General features: G+C 41.5%; 1 protein-coding gene across 2 annotated transcripts in view; it reads right to left on the minus strand.

The window, feature by feature from the left end:
• Window positions 1-19501, minus strand: part of PGAP1 (post-GPI attachment to proteins inositol deacylase 1) — a 61028-nt gene that overhangs the window by 24031 nt on the left and 17496 nt on the right. For both annotated transcript variants that reach the window (XR_004647722.1, XM_034786278.1), the window contains exons 5-13: window positions 19250-19410; window positions 17468-17520; window positions 17221-17287; window positions 12265-12370; window positions 10735-10790; window positions 10569-10652; window positions 7241-7290; window positions 4849-4900; window positions 3232-3309 (exon numbers count right to left, since the gene is read on the minus strand). Coding sequence is in view for 1 of the 2 variants with exons in the window: in XM_034786278.1 (XP_034642169.1) it covers window positions 3232-3309; window positions 4849-4900; window positions 7241-7290; window positions 10569-10652; window positions 10735-10790; window positions 12265-12370; window positions 17221-17287; window positions 17468-17520; window positions 19250-19410 (707 nt within the window). In the remaining variant the exon portion in view is untranslated. The remainder of the gene's footprint in view (window positions 1-3231; window positions 3310-4848; window positions 4901-7240; window positions 7291-10568; window positions 10653-10734; window positions 10791-12264; window positions 12371-17220; window positions 17288-17467; window positions 17521-19249; window positions 19411-19501) is intronic.

Here is a 19501-nt window from a genome sequence, read left to right on the forward strand (position 1 = left end):
TTCATGATAATACAGACCACCTATTATCATATTCTCAATCACTAAAACATTTGTGTCACAGCTAATGCAGCTGCTTACATGAAAACGTAGTACTAGGAAAGTATTAATGTATATTGAGCTGTCTTAAATATAAGCAGATAAACAGAAGGAAGAGAGAACATAAGAACGGCCGTACCGGGTCAGACCAAAGGTCCATCTAGCCCAGTATCCTGTCTACCGACAGTGACCAATGCCAGGTGCCCCAGAGGGAGTGGACCTAACAGGCAATGATAAAGTGATCTCTCTCCTGCCATCCATCTCCATCCTCTGACAAACAGAGGCTAGGGACACCATTCCTTACCCATCCTGGCCAATAGTCATTAATGGACTTAACCTCCATGAATTTATCCAGTTCTCTTTTAAACTCTGTTATAGTCCTAGCCTTCACAACCTCCTCAGGTAAGGAGTTCCACAAGTTGACTGTGCACTGCGTGAAGAAGAACTTCCTTGTATTTGTTTTAAACCTGCTGCCTATTAATTTCATTTGGTGACCCCTAGTTCTTGTATTATGGGAATAAGTAAATAACTTTTCCTTATCCACTTTCTCCACATCACTCATGATTTTATATACCTCTATCAGATCCCCCCTTAGTCTCCTCTTTTCCAAGCTGAAGAGTCCTAGCCTCTTTAAACTCTCCTCATATGGGACCCGTTCCAAACCCCTAATCATTTTAGTTGCCCTTTTCTGAACCTTTTCTAGTGCCAGTATATCTTTTTTGAGATGAGGAGACCACATCTGTACGCAGTATTCGAGATGGGGGCGTACCATCAATTTATATAAGGGCAATAATATATTCTCTGTCTTATTCTCTATCCCCTTTTTAATGATTCCTAACATCCTGTTTGCTTTTTTGACTGCTTCTACACACTGCGTGGACATCTTCAGAGAACTATCCACGATGATGCCAAGATCTTTTTCCTGACTTCTTGTAGCTAAATTAGCCCCCATCATACTGTATGTATAGTTGGGGTTATTTTTTCCCAATGTGCATTACTTGACATTTATCCACATTAAATTTCATTTGCCATTTTGTTGCCCAATCACTTAGTTTTGTGAGATCTTTTTGAAGTTCGTCACAGTCTGCTTTGGTCTTAACTATCTTGAGCAGTTTAGAATCATCTGCAAACTTTTTCACCTCACTGTTTACCCCTTTCTCCAGATCATTTATGAATAAGTTGAATAGGATTGGTCCCAGGACTGACCCTTGGGGAACACCACTAGTTACCCCTCTCCATTTTGAGACTTTACCATTAATTCCTACCCTTTGTTCTCAGTCTTTTAACCAGTTCTCAATCCATGAAAGGACCTTCCCTTTTATCCCATGACAGCTTAATTTACGTAAGAGCCTTTGGTGAGGGACCTTGTCAAAGGCTTTCTGGAAATCTAAGTATGCTATGTCCACTGGATCCCCCTTCTCCACATGTTTGTTGACCCCTTCAAAGAACTCTAATAGATTAGTAAGACACGATTTCCCTTTACAGAAACCATGTTGACTACTGCTCAACAGTTTATGTTTTTCTATGTGTCTGACAATTTTATTCTTAACTATTGTTTCGACTAATTTGCCCGGTACAGACGTTAGACTTACCGGTCTGTAATTGCCGGGATCACCTTGAGAGCCCTTTTCAAATATTGGTGTTACATTAGCTAACTTCCAGTCATTGAGTACAGAAGCCGATTTAAAGGACAGGTTACAAACCTTAGTTAATAGTTCCGCAACTTCATATTTGAGTTCTGGTCCCGGTGACTTGTTAATGTTTAAGTTTATCAATTAATTCCAAAACCTCCTCTAGTGACACTTCAATCTGTGAAAGTTCCTCAGATTTGTCACCTACAAAAGCCAGCTCAGGTTTGGGAATCTCCCTAACATCCTTAGCCGTGAAGACTGAAGCAAAGAATCCATTTAGTTTCTCCGCAATGACTTTATCATCTTTAAGCGCTCCTTTTGTATCTCGATCATCAAGGGGCCCCACGGTTGTTTAGCAGGCTTCCTGCATCTGATGTACTTAAAAAACATTTTGTTATTACCTTTGGAGTTTTTGGCTGCCGTTCTTCAAACTCCTTTTTGGCTTTTCTTATTACATTCTTGCACTTAATTTGGCAGTGCTTATGCTCCTTTCTATTTGCCTCACTAGGATTTGACTTCCACTTTTTAAAGGAAGTCTTTTTATCTCTCACTGCTTCTTTTACATGGTTGTTAAGCCACAGTGGCTCTTTTTTTAGTTCTTTTACTGTGTTTCTTAATTTAGGGTACACATTGAAGTTGGGCCTCTATTATGGTGTCTTTAAAAAGCACCCATGCAGCTTGCAAGGATTTCATTTTAGTCACTGTACTTTTTAACTTCTGTTTAACTAACCCCCTCATTTTTGCATAGTTCTCCCTTTTGAAATTAAATGCCACAGTGTTGGGCTGTTGAGATGTTCTTCCCACCACAGGGATGTTGAATGCTATTGTATTATGGTCACTATTTCCAAGCGGTCCTGTTATAGTTACCTCTTGGACCAGCTCCTGCGCTCCACTCAGGACTAAATCTAGAGTTGCCTCTCCCCTTGTGGGTTCCCGTACCAGCTGCTCCATGAAGCAGTCATTTAAAATATCGATAAATTTTATCTCTGCATTTCGTCCTGAAGTGAAAAGTTCCCAGTCAATATGGGGATAATTGAAATCTCCCATTATTATTGAGTTCTTAATTTTGATAGCCTCTCTAATTCCCCTTAGCATTTCATCATCACTATCACTGTCCTGGTCAGGTGGCCTATAACAGATCCCTAATGTTATATTCTTATTAGAGCATGAAATTCTATCTATAGAGATTCTATGGAACATGTGGATTCACTTAAGATTTTTACTTCATTTGATTCTACATTTTCTTTCACATATAGAGCTAGAACCACAAGCAAACAAGCAGCAGTTCAAAAATCACTGCTCTATTTGTGTTTGTGAGTAAATATACAATGTGTAACTTGTGTTAGGAATTATAGCTACTTTCAGTAGACTAGATGTTAAATTAGTTGAAAAAAATCTACCTTTGAATCACACACTGTAAGACAAAACTATAATTTGTAAAAGATATTTAGTGCAATTCTCCATATTTAATACATTTTCCTTGCAACCAATAATGACAAAATATAGTATTCGGTTGTCTTTAACAGATGCTGAATAAAGTGTTTTAAAGTCTCATCTTTGTTACCTTATTGCCATTAATAGCTGGAACATAAACTACAAGATTGGTCAAAGAAGGATATTCCTGGAGTTTCAGAGTTACAACCTAAAACAGGAAAACAAAAATTACTTACAGTAAAAGTATAGTTTGGTTCAGTTAAAAACCTCAGGTGAGAGCCTCACTCCTACTCCAGCTCTTTTATGTGGGGTAAGGGGACCTAAAAACCTGATATCTGGCCAGGGGAGAAACTTGCAAGCCCTGGTATTAAGGGGGTATGCCAGGGCAGGGCTAGAGCCCACAGTGCTACTGAGATTCCAAGAAGCAATGCAGGAGGTTGCTGACACTGAGAAAGGCTCCCAGGGCTGTCTAAATTATGCCAGGTCCTGCTCCAGCCCTACAGATGACTGAGAGTGCTCAAAAGGAGACTTAGAGCTACCAGCACACCCCACACACTGCTGGCACTGAGTTCTGTGCCGTGCCTCTTGAAGGTACATCACAGAATCTCACACCTAAATGTGAACACTTGTAATCATTGTAAGCTTCACAAATAATAGCAGTTACAATTAAGGAAAAAAACACAGTTCATATGTAAGTGTCCTGCATTAAAAGAGTGCTGTGTACTATAGTGAACTACACTGTGCACCATATCACGTACTCTACTGAAGTTTAATACAAATGTTGGAAGACTGTACACAACTTTTTAGAGATGGCCCAATCCTGCTCCCATTAAAAAGCTACAGGTAAAACATTTTATTATGAATTTCCAGTTACAGATTTCAGATACAGTAGGCGCTGAAGGAATTATGAATTCCTTAAATTGCATATATTTGGATAGCAGTTGAGAAATGGATTACTATAACTACCACTGTTCATGTACTGTCACTCCCCATGGATTATTAACTTAAATAAATATTCTCCTGCTATGATGAATGTGTACCATTGAAGTTTCATTAACGATCGCATATCACACAATATTCAGTCTGTTTGAACTCTGTTGCTGTCTTTATTTATGTGGCTGCAAACTACTATCAACTTTAGAAGTGAAAGAAAATGTCTGCCAATAGAGGAGAACTATACAAAGTCTACAAGATATAAAATACATGCTGAGCCTTCTGCTATAAGAAAGGGAGTGAAGGAAAATCTCCTAAGAGTAGAATGATAGAAGAAGGTACTGACTTTGCCAACAGTAACAGAGAAGTCAAGTTGCATTCTATAACAACTCAAACACAATTTAGAGTCTATTTGTTTCCTTTGATTATAAACCCAAGATGATTTTTTAAACACAATTTTATTGGTGTAGTTTTAGTAAACTACAATGTTCTTTTAAGTTTTCTGTAGGCTTATCAATGAATTAGCCTTTTGAAAACTTCAACTTTCTTGCTGGACTTCTGAAAACCAAGTCATTGATATGGAATAAATATCACTTTCATATACCCTCAAAAATGGGGAAGAAGCTGAATTTTTAATTAAGATGTTTCCCACTCCCCCAGTAGCATATATCCCAAGAGGAAACCTGGCTTAGAAATCATATCAATTCTATACAACATGTGAATGTATTAAATTATTCATAAACCCACACAAAACCTCTTCACGTAAATGCTCCCTCTATTTTGTTGCAACAAAACAACATATAGTACAATTTACCTTAACAGTTGGCAGTAACTCAGCTTTCCAGGATAAATCAAAACCTTCCAGGCTGTAAAAGTTAAAATACTTTAAAGTGCAAATATACAAAATGCATATATTCATTATGAAAGGAGGTAGGCAGTAACAGTGTATTATTAATGCACCAGCCTTTCTCTACCTCTATAGAAATGCACAAGGTTAAAAACAGGACACAGATCTAAGTCTACTATAATTAAGGCTCCGTATTTGTCATGGAGGTCACGGATTCTGTCACGGGAGCTGCCTGAGCGGCTCGTACACCCTCTAGGCCAGGTACACCAGCCACTGCTGGGGCAGTCTCAGCCCCCCACCTCACTCCCCAGCAGCAGGAGTCTGGGTGTGGGGGGCCTTGGGGTGGGGGAGATGGATGGTGCTTACCTGGGGGGTAGGGGGTCCCCAGAAGGGCGACAGCAACTCCCCTCCCTCAGCTCCTAGTTCCATGTGCTGCCTCCACCCACAGGCACCATCCCCGCAGCTCCCATTGACCGCGGTTCCCAGCCAATGGGAGCTACAGAACTGGGGCTTAGGACAGAGCGGAGGCAACACATGGAACTAGGGTCGCCACTTTCCAGGAGCTGGGTAGGGAGTATGCCACAGACCCACCAACACCCCCCTCCCCAGCACCCACGGCGCCCCTCTCCTCAGCACCCACAGCGCTGCACCCCCGGGCTACACCCCCCTCCCCAGCACCTGTGGCACCCCCAAGGCCGCCCTCCTAAGGGGCTCCTCCCCAAGTTTTAGTCAGGGGTATATAGTAAAAGTCATGGACAAGTCACGGGCTGTGAATTTTTGTTTACTGCCTGTGACCTATCCATGACTTTTAGTAAAAGTACCAGTGACTAAAACATAGCCTTAACTATAGTTACCTGAACAATTGTCCATATACCAAACATTATAATTTAGCAATCTAAAGTAATTTACAACTCAAATAGCAGAGATATTGCAAATCTGATTTCAGACAGAGCTGTATAGCTATCAATATCGCGGCATTCACAAGATCTGGCTGTTATTAGCCTCAACTTTTTGAAGCATAATGAAAACACTTAATGAACTGATATCTGCATTTGTACTGAAGTAATGCACAGTAAGTAAAAGCATCCACTGCTCTCTCAGCTTAAGGGAACTTATAAAAGTGTATCATATGCAACATCAGCTTTGCCTATTAGTGCAAACCTTTCAGGTGGCAGTTCAAAGCGGATATTGGATTAATGATTATCTGTTAATGAATTTACTTTAGGTCAGTTATACATATTTTAAACAAAATCTGAGACATTTCACAAAAAATGCACTTTAAGAACAAGATTAATAGATACCAAGGCCAGAAGGCACCACTGTCATCATCTAGTATGACCTCTTGTAAACCACAGGCCATAAAACTTTCCTAAACTAATTCCTGGAGAAAATCTTTTAGAAGACCATCCAATTTTGATTTAAAAATAGTCAGTGATTGAGAATCCACAGCCACGTTTGAAACTGTTGCAGATCCCTTTAAATGGTGCTGTTTGACTAAATGGACTTAACTCACAATTAAAAAAAGATACTATATTTAATTAGATTTAATGGCCCCAACTCCCTGTACTGGCAGAGCTTGATGCAGAGGGTGTGCAAAGGGTTATAAAGACACCTTAGTGGTTCCTAATCCAAAGCAGGGCAATTATAACACCTAGGTACCAGGTGGTCATACAAGCACCCTGGCCATGCTCCCTTACTTCTGGGCCAGAACACAAAGGCATAGGACCACTACACTGACCTATGCCAAATGGGGATTCCCCCAACCCAAGCAGTAGATTAAATTTGCTTTAAGACAGCTCTGAGCAGTTGGAGTGCAACAAAGCAGATTTTAAAAGGCTAGTGAATCTGGCCCTAAAAATAGTTTCACTTTGCCTGAATTCATTACAAATTCCAAAATTTATCAATTAAACCGGACAATCTAATTTGCTAAAATAAAGTTGCTAAAACAAGCACATCTATTTCTAAATGTCCTCAAGTGACAATAAATTCATAGTAGTATTTACAGAAGATGATCATTCAGTCCATCCTTTGCATACAACGGATACAGTCCCATGACAGAGGACTTATTAAAATGATATTACATATAAGTCAGGGACAAAACAAGTTACACTGTCATAAAAGTTAAGAGAGTTATATTTTTTCTTTAAATACTAGGTCACTTATTATTGCTTTGAATTTATTTAACTGTTAAGAAAGCTGATTGTACATTATACCAGATAATAATGAATTTTAACAGCAGTAATCCTTCTTAAATCCCTATAGTTCTTCCTCCTAAATTGCTCTGTGTTACAAGACTGAATGCCCAAAATTGATCTTATAGTAACTATTTAAATAAATTACAAGAAGCCTTTATACTCACCACATAGATGAACTATTGTCTGAACAGCCATAAATCCAGCTACTTGTATCCTGTTAAATCAATATCATGTGAAAATGTGCGTTACTACTTAAAATTTAAAAAGTGTGAGTTTATATATAAAAATATTAAACTTCACTCCAAAAAAATTTAGAGTTAGTGTTGATAATCCACTCTTAATTTATACCTGCCTAACTGTGACACCTCATCAGACATCACCCACTGTTCTAAACCTCCTTCAATACTTATATACATCAAAGTCTATTAAAAAGAGCAGACTTCAGTCTTCATTTCCCTATCCTTATCTATCACACATTTCTATAGTGGCCCTCACTATAACCACCAAGTACTCCTAAGAGGAACTTTACACACACAATCAAAACACAAAAATGCAGTTATTTATGAAGTATGATTCATCTCCTGTTTCCCTAGCTATTTATTTGTAATCAGTAAGATTCACCATCTGTTTTTCTTGATCCTGTAGAGTGTTAATGACATCATGTCAGCTGCCAAGAGGCTAGATACCACAAACTCAGAATTATGATTATGAGATGAAGTAGAATGAACAACTTAAATACAAGAATGAGAATCTTTGGCTAGACAAGAAATATGTTTAATAATTTCCTTTTGTCGTTTTTGCTAACCATGAAAATGAACAGAAGATATTGCAGTCTAGAACACTTATTATTTCTTATGAAAAACAAAATTGAAATGTTTAGAAGAGTTCTTTGAGACTTCTCAAGAGATAGGGTGGTAATTCCAGTGTCTGGGTAGTTATATTGTGCCTACCTAAATCCCTCAAACAGAATGTGGTGGTGATCTTCATTTCTTGTCCCAAACTGTTGTGTAAATACTGTATTATTATTAACCGACTGCTGTGCATTCCACAGGTGGCAAAAGTGTTCCCTATATATTCCTCACAAGCAAATTGAAAGTAAAGTATTTGGAAAACAATAGATCTTCAGATAAGATGATGATGACAGGGGCTGTACAAAACTAAAGTATTATTTATATACTTGTGTAATCAACAATTCTAATTTAAGGACTGTTATGAAAAACAACTACTGAAGATGTACTGTAGTTATACTACAAACCATAAATAATTTTTGACAATCAGCAATTGTTTTGTCAAAATCCTGTAAGCAATTGTATACCTTATAATGATGAAAAATTCAGTTTAGTTAGAAATTAAGCCTTGTCCAAAATACCCAAGCAGCCCAAGTAAAATTTATATTCTTACCAAGCAATGTTGTGTCTGATTTAAAGAACTTCAGTTATTTTACATCTTATAAAGCAAATTCTATTCTGATGCAAGAATCAGATACAACATTGCTAATGACTAAAGCTGATCAAAAGCCAGAATTTCTATTTTGCAGAAAAAGCCAATATTTGGGGGGGGGGGGGGGGGGGGGGGGAGGGGAAGGGAAGAGGAGGAGGAGGAGGAAGGTGCACGACAGTGTTCCGTTTTGGAACAAAAAGTAGAATTTCCAAAATTTCCCACAGAAGGGAACATCTGAAAAAAAAAAATCATTAAAATAATCAAAATATTTTGTTTAAAATTTTTTTGAAATGAAATCGAACTTGGGAGCCCAAATTTTGAGGCCCCTGGCTCAGTTGCAGCTCCCAGGGCAGAAGGCTCCCAGAAGCCTGGGAGCCTAGAAGCCCTGGGGACCATGACTGAGCCAGGAGCCTCTAGGCATGGGAGCCAAAGGCTTTCGGTGCCTGATTCCATGGACTAGCAGCCTTGAAAACCACACCTCAAGCTGGGTCTCCCAGTGTTTCCACAGCTTCCAGGTTCCTGGCTCTGCAGCAGGGAGCAGGCTCCAGCTATACCTAGGTCTCCAAGGGCTTTCAGGCTCCTAGCTCCACAGCAGGGCACCTAGAAGCCCTTGGTCCTCAGCCATGGGGTAGGTTTTATGTCTGGGCTGCCCCAGAGCCATGGACCCTGGAAGCCCACTAACTGAGCTAGCAGGAAGCCAGGCAGGGATTCAGGTAAGTCTGAAGTGATGCCGGTGGGAAGGGGGAACAATTATAGGAGCTAACCAAGACACTGACTTCTCCTTCCACTAAAGGCATCTACCCTCCATTCACCAAGGTCGTATGAAATCCTGGAGTCTTAGTGGACTCTTCACTAATCTCGAATACCTATGTAGTAACAATGGTGAGAAATGCATTCTTCCACCTCCAGTTAAGAAACTACACTCCTTCTTTTCAAATGAGGAGGTGAGTCGAAGTGATCCATGTGTTTGCCTGGAGGTTAAACTACTGCAAATCATCATGTTTGAGGCTGAACGTGGAAGAAACACAAACTCCAATTGTATAGCACACAGCAGCCTATCTCCTCAACAGGAAAAACGGCTGAGAACACATCAACTGGTGGTGCTCCATATCCTCTACTAGCTCCCGGTTCATTTATATTGCTCTCGGTAAGTCCCTTACTACAGCCCCATTTTTGGGATAGCCTCTCTATTCAGGAAGGTCACCTAAACACATGCTTTCCTGAATGAGGGCATAAGATGGGGCCTTGCTACATTAAAGACCTACTCTCCATTCACAAACCATTGAAACAGCTGCACCAGACCTTAAGGACAGTGCAGTCAACAGCAACAGAGACTAGACACAGGAGAACCAAAGATAAAGGGTCCAGGAGTCAATGGAATGTGCAATGGAGTAATGGAGGAGACAGAACTATGCTAAAGGCTGATCATTTTCATACCATGATTTGCATGTTGAATTATGACAACAGAGAATGGGATTGAGAAACAGTTGCTAAACTGCTGACGTTTGGAGTGGTGAACTGCAAAATCTATTATAGGCAACTCTAAGTCAGTCTTAGGGCTTGTCTACTTGAACAATTAGACCACAGCAAGCTGAGGTGTGAATCCACCCAACACTAGCCTGCCACAGTCTAACTGTCCATGTGCTGACACGTGTTAACAGTTCATTAAAATCTTAAAGAACCCTAACAAACTCTTAATGCATCAGCAGGGTACATACACACAGTTAGACCTCAGCAGGCTAGTGTGGGGTGGATTCACACCTCAGCTTGTCGCTGTCTAATTGTTCATGTAGATCAGGCCTTAGTATATATGTGCAGTACTCAGATACTATGATAATGAACACACTAGAAATAACAAATACTAAAAGGCATGCACCCCTAAACAAATAATAGGTTGGGATTACAGTAGAAAAGATGGCTCTATTTAATAATTACTGGAGAAGTTATCTCAATACAGCTGTTTAAATGGAAACATCAATTCAGTTTCATAAAGTTAAAATCAGGTAACAACAGATAGATTTACAAAAATACAGAAAATATGTATTTTCTCACCAACATACTGTTTTGACAGTGGACATGACTGTAGGTTTTTCTGTGGTTTGAAAGAGGAAACATGAAATATTTTCCATCAGATTCCTTAAAAGAAAAAATATTGCTTATTAGAAAAAACACAGAAATGACAAACTTGAAATTAGAAAAAGAAATTAATGTTACTTACATTGTAAACTGTATAGGTCCATTTTGAGGATTTGATTTTCATCCAAATCAAAGTTCCTAGAAGTAAATTATATGCTTTAATTTGCTCACTTGTGTGTGATAAGAAAACCTTAATTCTAGTTGTATGTTACTGCAGGAATTGCCTATGATGTATAATATAATCTTCAGCAGACCTTCACAAAACACAAATATTCTACTTTAATCAAGCATATCTTAATCAACTTCTTGTTCATATCTCCAGAAGTTAGACACTGGAACATTAAAATATGTAATCAATACTCACAACTGCTATTCAGAATTGCATACAATGGTTAAAATCAACTATCTATACAGCATGCCAAACCAAGGGATGCTATTATTACTTGCAAAATGTATTAATAAGTGCTGCTACTAAAATAAAAGGTCTCAAAGAAAATTAGCATTAGCATCTGGTGGGCATCTACGTCAGTATGGGGGCTGAATACAGACAAGAGAGTGTTGAAAATATAGCAGCACAACATACTTTCTTTGCCCCACCACACTTTCAGTCTCACAGGGAAGGAACATAAAAAGCCCAAATTCAGACAGCAGAATTAGGAGCAGAAGACTCACTACAAGAAGAAAGTATGAGCAGAAAGAAAGGGGGACGAGTAATAGAAACAGGTTTATTAGACAAACAAAACACACACACTCAAATTCACCCTTACTGTAACTCCTTTGAACTTAATGGCATTACAGCATAGATAAATTTAGCCAACTGTCAAAGGGAATGAGGAGAGAGGAAAATCCAATTGAAAAAAATTGCACATAAATATACTCCAAATTGCTATTGAACAGGGAGGGCGGGGGGGGGGGAATATCTGACTAAATGATTAATGAAAACTAAAGAAATGCAAAGATATTATTCATCTCCCCCAGCGTATTTCAACAAAATTAAGCCTTGGTATCTACTCCTGGGCCCTACAGCCATGGCTCCTCCTTTTTAACTTCCTAGCAGCCAGAGAATGCCAAATAAGGAATTCTGCAGACGTCCCAACCCAAGAGAAGAGCCAATTCTTCATTATAGCATGGGTCTCTTTGCCCACCTCTGTCAAGGGAAAGGAGCCATTGAATCTGCACATCTGGGCACCTAGGAATTCCCCAAGCAGCCAGAATTAGCATATTGGCTTTACAACACATACATACCAACCCCCACCAGGATAGGGGATGGACATGGGAAAGGCTATAGTCAGAACGTCTGAGCTCCAGCTACTCCTGTGATTGCTGGAGATCAGTCAGCCAGGCCTAAACTGGAACAACTTTTGTTTCCTTGCTACTCCCCAGAAACCAAGAAATACAGAAGTGGCATGTCTTTGCCCCACTATGGTCCTCAACCAAGCCTAGTTCAGCTAGAAACAAGAATCAAGACCATAGTTTGTCGCCATGCGTTCCAAATGGTGTTTGAGTGGTGCCTAAAGAAAGAGAGTGTGCTTCAGCAATTTGGTAGTGAGAAGATTAACTCTTAGACAAAATGTGTCCCTGGATCCTGGTCAAAGCAATTAGAGTTGCATACCTTTAAGTTCAGTAAGTGTTTCAGGATTTTCCTCAAAGAACTTTGCTGGGTGCCTCACAAAGTGATGATTCAATACTAACATTCTCTTCTTTGGATCCTCAGTGATCTAAAAATACCAGACAACTTGTTAATAATCTGCTTAGCATTTTATGTGATTTACAAGAATTACCAAGACATTAAGCCAGCAACACAGCTTTATTTATAGTAAAAGTCAGAGCTCCAAAAAGGCAGAGGATAATATGGTTTCTAGTTTCAATTCAATAACTGGAGCTAATAAAAATACTCTATTAATCTATATCCAATTACTGCTATATGCAAATTGCAACTGCTCAAACTATACAAAAAGTTAAACCTACATATACATAAAACCAAAAAGTTTTAGCTATATTTATATAATATAATACAGAGACAGACACATGCACGCACCATAAGGTGATATCTATGTGATAAATTGCAGACCCATGTAACAAGTTAGTTATAGGTGCCTGAAAAATTAAGGCTAAGCTTTAGTCACGGGTATTTTTAGTAAAAGCCATGGACAGGTCACGGGTAATAAACAAAAATTCACGGCCAGTGACCTGTCCACGACTTTCACTATATGAATACCCATGACTAAAAAAAACAGTTACTCACCTTTTCTGTGACTGTTGTTCTTCGAGATGTGTTGCTCATATCTATTCCAGTTAGATGTGCACGTGCGCCGTGTACCCGGATGTCGGAAACTTTTTCCCTAGCAGCTACCCGTCAGGCCGGTTGTGGAGCCCCCTGGAATGGCACCGATATGGTGCTCTATATATGACCCTGCCGGCCTGAGCCCCCTTCAGTTCCTTCTTGCTGGCTACTCCGACAAAGGGGAAGGTGGGGGGGGGGGGAAATGGAATAGATATGAGCAACACATCTCGAAGAACAACAGTTACAGAAAAGGTGAGTAACCGTTATTTTTTCTTCAAGTGCTTGCTCATATCAATTCCAGTTAGGTGACTCCCAAGCCTTACCTCGGAGGTGGGGTCGGAGTCAAAGTATTGCAGACAGAAGAATCGCCCTGCCGAAGGCCGCATCATCACGAGATTGGTGGACGATGGCGTAGTGCGATGGGAAGGTGTGCACCGAGGCCCATGTGGCAGCCCTGTAGATTTCCTGGAGGGGTACGTCTGCCAAGAAGGCTGCTGATGAGGCCTGAGCCCTCGTGTAATGAACCGTAACAGCAGGCGGAGGGACATTTGCCAGGTTATAACAAGTGCGGAAACACGCGGTGATCCATGAAGATATTCGCTGGGAGGAAACCGGTGCACCTTTCATTCGTTCGGCGATGGTGACGAACAACTGGGTTGTCTTGCGGAATGGCTTTGTCCGGTCTATGTAGAAGGCGAGCACCCTTCTGACATCCGGTGAACGCAGCTGTTGTTCTTGAAGGTCGGCATGTGGTTTTGGGTAGAAAACTGGCAGGAAGATGTCCTGGCTGACATGGAAATGGGATACAACTTTTGGTAGGAAAGCTGGATGAGGCCTCAGCTGAACTTTATCCTTATGGAAAATGGTATAAGGTGGTTCACACATGACAGCCCGTAGCTTGGAAACCCATCGTGCTGAGGTAATGGCCACTAGGAAGGCAACCTTCCAGGGGAGGTAGAGGAGTGAGCAGGAAGCCAGCAGCTCGAAATGGGGACCTGGATCGACAGATCCAAGAGAGTGGGGTACCAACACTGGCAAGGCCAAGCTGGCACCACCAGTATGACGTCCACCTTGTCCCTGTGGATCTTGTGGACCTGAGGAAATGGCAGAAAGGTGTAAAGCCATTGGCCGGACCACGGGATCAGGAAGGCATCCACGATCGAGCCCAGGCTGTGACCCCGGAAGGAACAGAAGGCTGGGCATTTCCTGTTGGTCCGCAAAGCGAACAGATTGATTCAGGGAAACCTCCAGCTGCGGAAAATGGAGTGGATGATGTCCGGATGCATCGACCATACATGCATAAGGAAACATCTGCTCAAGCTGTCCGCCAGTACATTTTGAACACCCGGCAGGTATGAAGCTTGAAGAAGGATGGAGTGGGCTAAACAGAATTCCCAAAGCAGAAGGGCTTCCTGGCAAAGGGGAAACGACCGGGCTCCGCCTTGTTTGTTCAGATAAAACATGGCTGTGGTGTTGTCTGTCAATTCTGCTACACAACGGCCCTGTAGGCGGGACAGGAACGCTTGGCACGCGAGGCGGATCGCCCTGAGTTCCTTGATATTGATATGCAGGGTTAGTTCTTCTACCTGCCATAAACCCTGCATTGTCAGGCTCCTGAGGTGTGCCCCCCATCCCAGCGCAGATGCGTCCATTACCAGGCTCAGAGTGGGCTGAGGAGGGAGGAACCGAACCCCAGCCCCTATCATGTGGGGGTCCAGCCACCAATGCAGGGAATCGAGAGTATGGCTTGGGACTGTGAGCACCATGTCCAGGATACACAGACGCCAACCACGTCTGTAGGGGCCTGAGCCTCAGTCTGGCGTGTTGCAGCACTTAGGTGCAGGATGCCATGTGCCCCAGTAACTTGAGACACTGCCTCGCTGTGGTAATGGGGAATCTGCAAAGGTCGGTGATTATGTTCTCAAGAGTCAGAGGTTGGGCCTCTGGGAGGAACGCTCTCACTTGGTTTGCATCCAGGACTGCCCCGATAAACTCTATTGTTCGAGTTGGGGTGAGAACAGACATTCAACATGATGCCCAAGCGGTCGAACACATCTGTGACCATCTGCACCTGAGACTGAACTTGCTGGCGAGATCGGCCCCGTATGAGCCAGTCGTCTAGATACGGGTAGATGTGTATGTGATGTCAGCGAAGAAAAGCTGCCACGACCGCCATACATTTGGTGAAGACAAGAGGGGCTGTGCACAGGCTGAACAGGAGGGCTGTGAACTGAACCACGAAACGGAAAAAACATCTGTGGGACGGGGTGATGGAAATCTGAAAGTATGCGTCTTTCATAGGGAGGGCAGCGTAGCAGTCTCCCGGATCCAGTGAGGGAATGATCGCAGCCAAGGAGACCATGCGGAACTTCAAGTTGACAATATGTTTGGTTAAGTCCCTGAGGTCCAGAATGGTCCTTAGGCCTCCTTTTGCCTTGGGGACGAGGAAGTAACGTGAGGAGAAACCCTTGCCCCTGAGCTCCCGAGGCACCTCCTCCACTGCTTCTAGGGCGAGGAGTGCCTGCACTTCTTGAATAAGAAGTTGCTCACGAGAGGAGTCCCTGAAGAGTGACGGGCAAGGAGGGTGGGAGGGCGGGGTAGAACAGAAGCGGATAGAATATCTATATACAGAGATAAGAGATAGCTAGGGAGTAGTGGAGCACTTGATAACAAGAGACCACTGTTCAACAACTGTCACAGGCGGTAAGAAGGAATTGAAGTGGGGGGTCGGGCCGGCAGGGTCATATATACAGCACCATATCGGCGCCACTCCAGGGGGCTCCACAACCGGTCTGACGGGTAGCTGGTAGGGAAAACGTTTCCGATATCTGTGCACACAGCGCGCGTGCACACCTAATTGGAATAGATATGAGCAAGCACTCGAAGAAGAACTTAGCAGTTCCTGGCGCCCCAGGCAATACTGCTCTGGGGGTCCTCAGGACACCACCTCTGTGGGGGCCCAGGGGCCGAAGGCTAGCCCCTACACTGTCTCCAAGACCCTGGGGACCGCTGCTTGGGCGCTCCCTGGGGCACTCCCCAGGGGAGCTGCCCCGGGCTGCCCGACCAGTGGTTGGAGCAGCTGGCCCCAGGGCTGCCCCCGGACCGCCGCTTGGGTGCTCCTCAGGGCCAGCCATCCTGGCGGCCCTGCAGGGTACCTGGGGCCAGCTGAGCAGCGCCCGGTGCAGCTGGCTGCAGGGTACCTGGGGCCAGCTGCTCTGGAGGCCCTGGGATCAGCCACACTGGCCATTGCATCTGCGAAAGTCAGAGGTTGCAGAAAGTCACGGAATCTGTGTGACAGTATCACAGCCTTACCTATAACTGATTCACTTGCTTGCGCCCATTAATCCAACTTCCTGGGCCCAACTCATACACTTCACATGTCTGAGTAGCTTCAAACCTATGCCATTTCTTTTTTAAAAAAATCAACCTCCCAAAGTAAGTTTCCTCCTACTTCCTGCAAATATAGCTTTGCAATTTCTAAGTATTATGACCATCCCCAATGAGTTCTGAAAATTTTTACCCCCAATAGACCAGTCAACTTCCCTATATCCAACTGAACAAGCTTCAGAGACCAGTGAGGCTCTCAAAGAATGACCCAACCTCTCAGCCTTATTCCCAGTTCTTCATTTTTATTGCTGTAAAATTACACAAAGGTTCAGGAATAAGATGAAATATGGCGAAAGGTTCTTCAAATAGTTTTTCAAACAGTAACATGCAACATAACACTTAAGCAGGTAGAAAAGAAAAACGAGACAGCGGGAGTAAAAAGAAGAAATAAATAGGAAGAAAGCGAAGAAAAGTAGTAAACTCATCAGCTTTTCCTTTGGTTTCCCCTAAGAAGCATTCCAAATTTACATAGAGGGTTTTTGTTTTGTTAAAATAATTTGCAACAGGACACTATACGTTAGCAAATTTGTATACCTAGTCACAGTACAGCTGAACAGATTTGTTCAGACTCACAAGGTCCCAGGCCTGTTTAACCCATTCTATCACAGTGAGAAGGTCAGGATTTTACCCCGGCTATAATTAACTCATCGACTCAGCCAGCAGCAAAAACTCAACCATTGTCACATTCTTCACAGAACCCAAAACACAAGATTCTGGAGCACTAGACATCAAAAAGCCAGCAATTTTTTCAACATGATACAAAATTATCAGAAAGTAATATAAAGTATTTGTCCCTGACTATTACAATGGTAGCTAAAACATCACTTTGTTGGGGGGAGAAAATCCCCACCTTCCTCCCAGTATTTGTGGGGCATTCAGGAGATGGGAACTACAGACCTGTTTGGTGGTTTCATCAATAAGATCAAAAAGTGCCCTAATGGTTGCCAAGATCAATTCTTTACACCTAGAACAAAACATAAGGAGGAACACTATATTTAAAAATGCAACAACAAAAAAAGGTATGGGCTAGATGTTTTCAGAATATTACACTCTGAAATTAAATGAATTTATAAAAGGTGATGAAGGTAAGGGATGGAGAAAGAGGTCATGTCAATTACCTAACTTCTTTGTTCTATTTGCTTACCATACTATAGAGAGGTGATCTGTTGAGGCCCAAGTTCTAGGCACTGCTGAGCTCTGTTTGAGGGAGAAAGAAATGCATTAGCTTTTGGGGGGGTTCAATATTTAAACATTATAAATTTGAAAAATTATTTGAGATTTATGTCTGAATATTTATTAATAAGATGGGCTTTTATACATTTATCAAACGAAAGCTTGGTTAGCCTTAAGATAAAGCTGGGGGAAAAACCTTATCACTTCAGGAACACACTTTGAATTCTCATGGTTATTTTTTTTTTTTCTTTTTTTTTTTTTTTTAAGAAAACTATATAATTTCCCCCAAAGCTAAGGTTCACTTCCTTTAATGAAAAAAGAAGAAGATTTCTCAACTTATTTAAATTGATTCTATTATCCCTTGTTCCCAACTATACATCAGCCATCTGCAGCCACATCCAAAACCTGGGAAAGTAGGAGAGTCTTGCACTGTAGCCTGAATGTCACCAATTCTGGACTCTGACAGATCCAGGGTGGAACAGAGGGGGATACAGTACCAGATGGAACATAACAGAACCAAGACACACACACCCATACCTCCCACCTACAAAGAATATTTATCGACTGTACATTCCAACCATTTAACCTTTTAGCCTTAGAGCATCACAATTTCTGTCCTACCACTCTGGGGGGGGAGAGTTGGACTTGTAAAAGGCAATATCCCATTTAGGGCTTTGCAGGTTAAAACTAACATCGTAAATTTCAACCGAAAGTCAACTGATAGCCATGGAAGATCATGGAGCAGAGTTGCAATATGTTATTTGAGTGAAATGCCAGTTAAGTGCCTTTATGTTCTGCACCAACTGCAGTTCCCTAATAACATGAAGATAATGTCTCACCTAGAACATTTTGTAATAGCTCAGCTTTGAGGTGAGAAAGACATAGATCACCACTGTGAACTCTGCACCAAAACTAAAATTATGCAAATTTATTACCGAAAAAAGATGATACTCTTGACTACTGCTACCACCTGGATACTCAGAATCAGGTAGGAATTCAACAAGATTCACAGGCTGCAAACCTTAAAATGAATGGCAAGCACCTCTCAACAGACAGGGATTATTTCAAACTTTCAATGTAATCATTATAGCATGGGGTAAACAGCAATAGGGAAATAATTCACTTGTCTGGGTTGAGTTTCAAGTCACTAGCCAACACCCAAATTTCCATTTGAGCCCAGGTAAATCTCTCCATACCTCCAATAGGGTTGGTGGAGACAGAAATATAAATCTGGGCGTTATCAGCATTACAAAGTTGCCATGTACCATTCTTCAATATACAGGTTGTAAACCTCTGGTACCCTTTGCTCAGCGTATGTATACAAGACCACCACTATGAAACAGCACATGAAAAGCCTTTGTTGAAAATAAACATTGTCCAATACTACCCTTTGATTATGCTCTTAGTTACTAGCCAGCTGAGTTCTGTTACAAAACAGGTTAAAGAAAAAACAAATTTCCAGTTATTTATTACTAGTGATGCAAGTTGCTTTAAATCCACCGTAACTGAGGCTTATGAAACAGAGTGGAAAAAGTAACTGCAAAATGAAATATTTTCTCCACCTCACCTTTGTGCTCCAAAGTGAAATTTGTATACAGCACATCTCATTATCAGATGTGTTCTTTCAAACCTAGTAATACTGCAATAAGAATTTATTATACTACGCCTTACATACTGTATTCAGACACAGGTACATACTGCCCCTAAACAGTTAACATAATACCATTAGGAGACAATTAAAAAAATTTTTTACCACAACAAATAAGGCACGGCTATGTTGACTTAATCTGGGTAGAAAAGCGAGTCCTGAACGAACTTGGTAATCTCGGAATCCTCCCGCCACAGAAAGTGTAGTTAGATTTCTTACATCTTGGGCTTTTAAAATCCAATGATTGTTTACAGCTGTATAAAAATCTTTTAAAAAATTGAAAATAGATTAAAATTCACTTTATACAAAGAAACAGTGGAAATTTTTTCACAGCATTTAGTAAGAAAGTTTTTTGTG

The sequence above is a fragment of the Trachemys scripta genome, chromosome 11 (genome assembly GCF_013100865.1).
Source record: "Trachemys scripta elegans isolate TJP31775 chromosome 11, CAS_Tse_1.0, whole genome shotgun sequence".
NCBI classification, from domain to species: Eukaryota; Metazoa; Chordata; order Testudines; family Emydidae; genus Trachemys; species Trachemys scripta.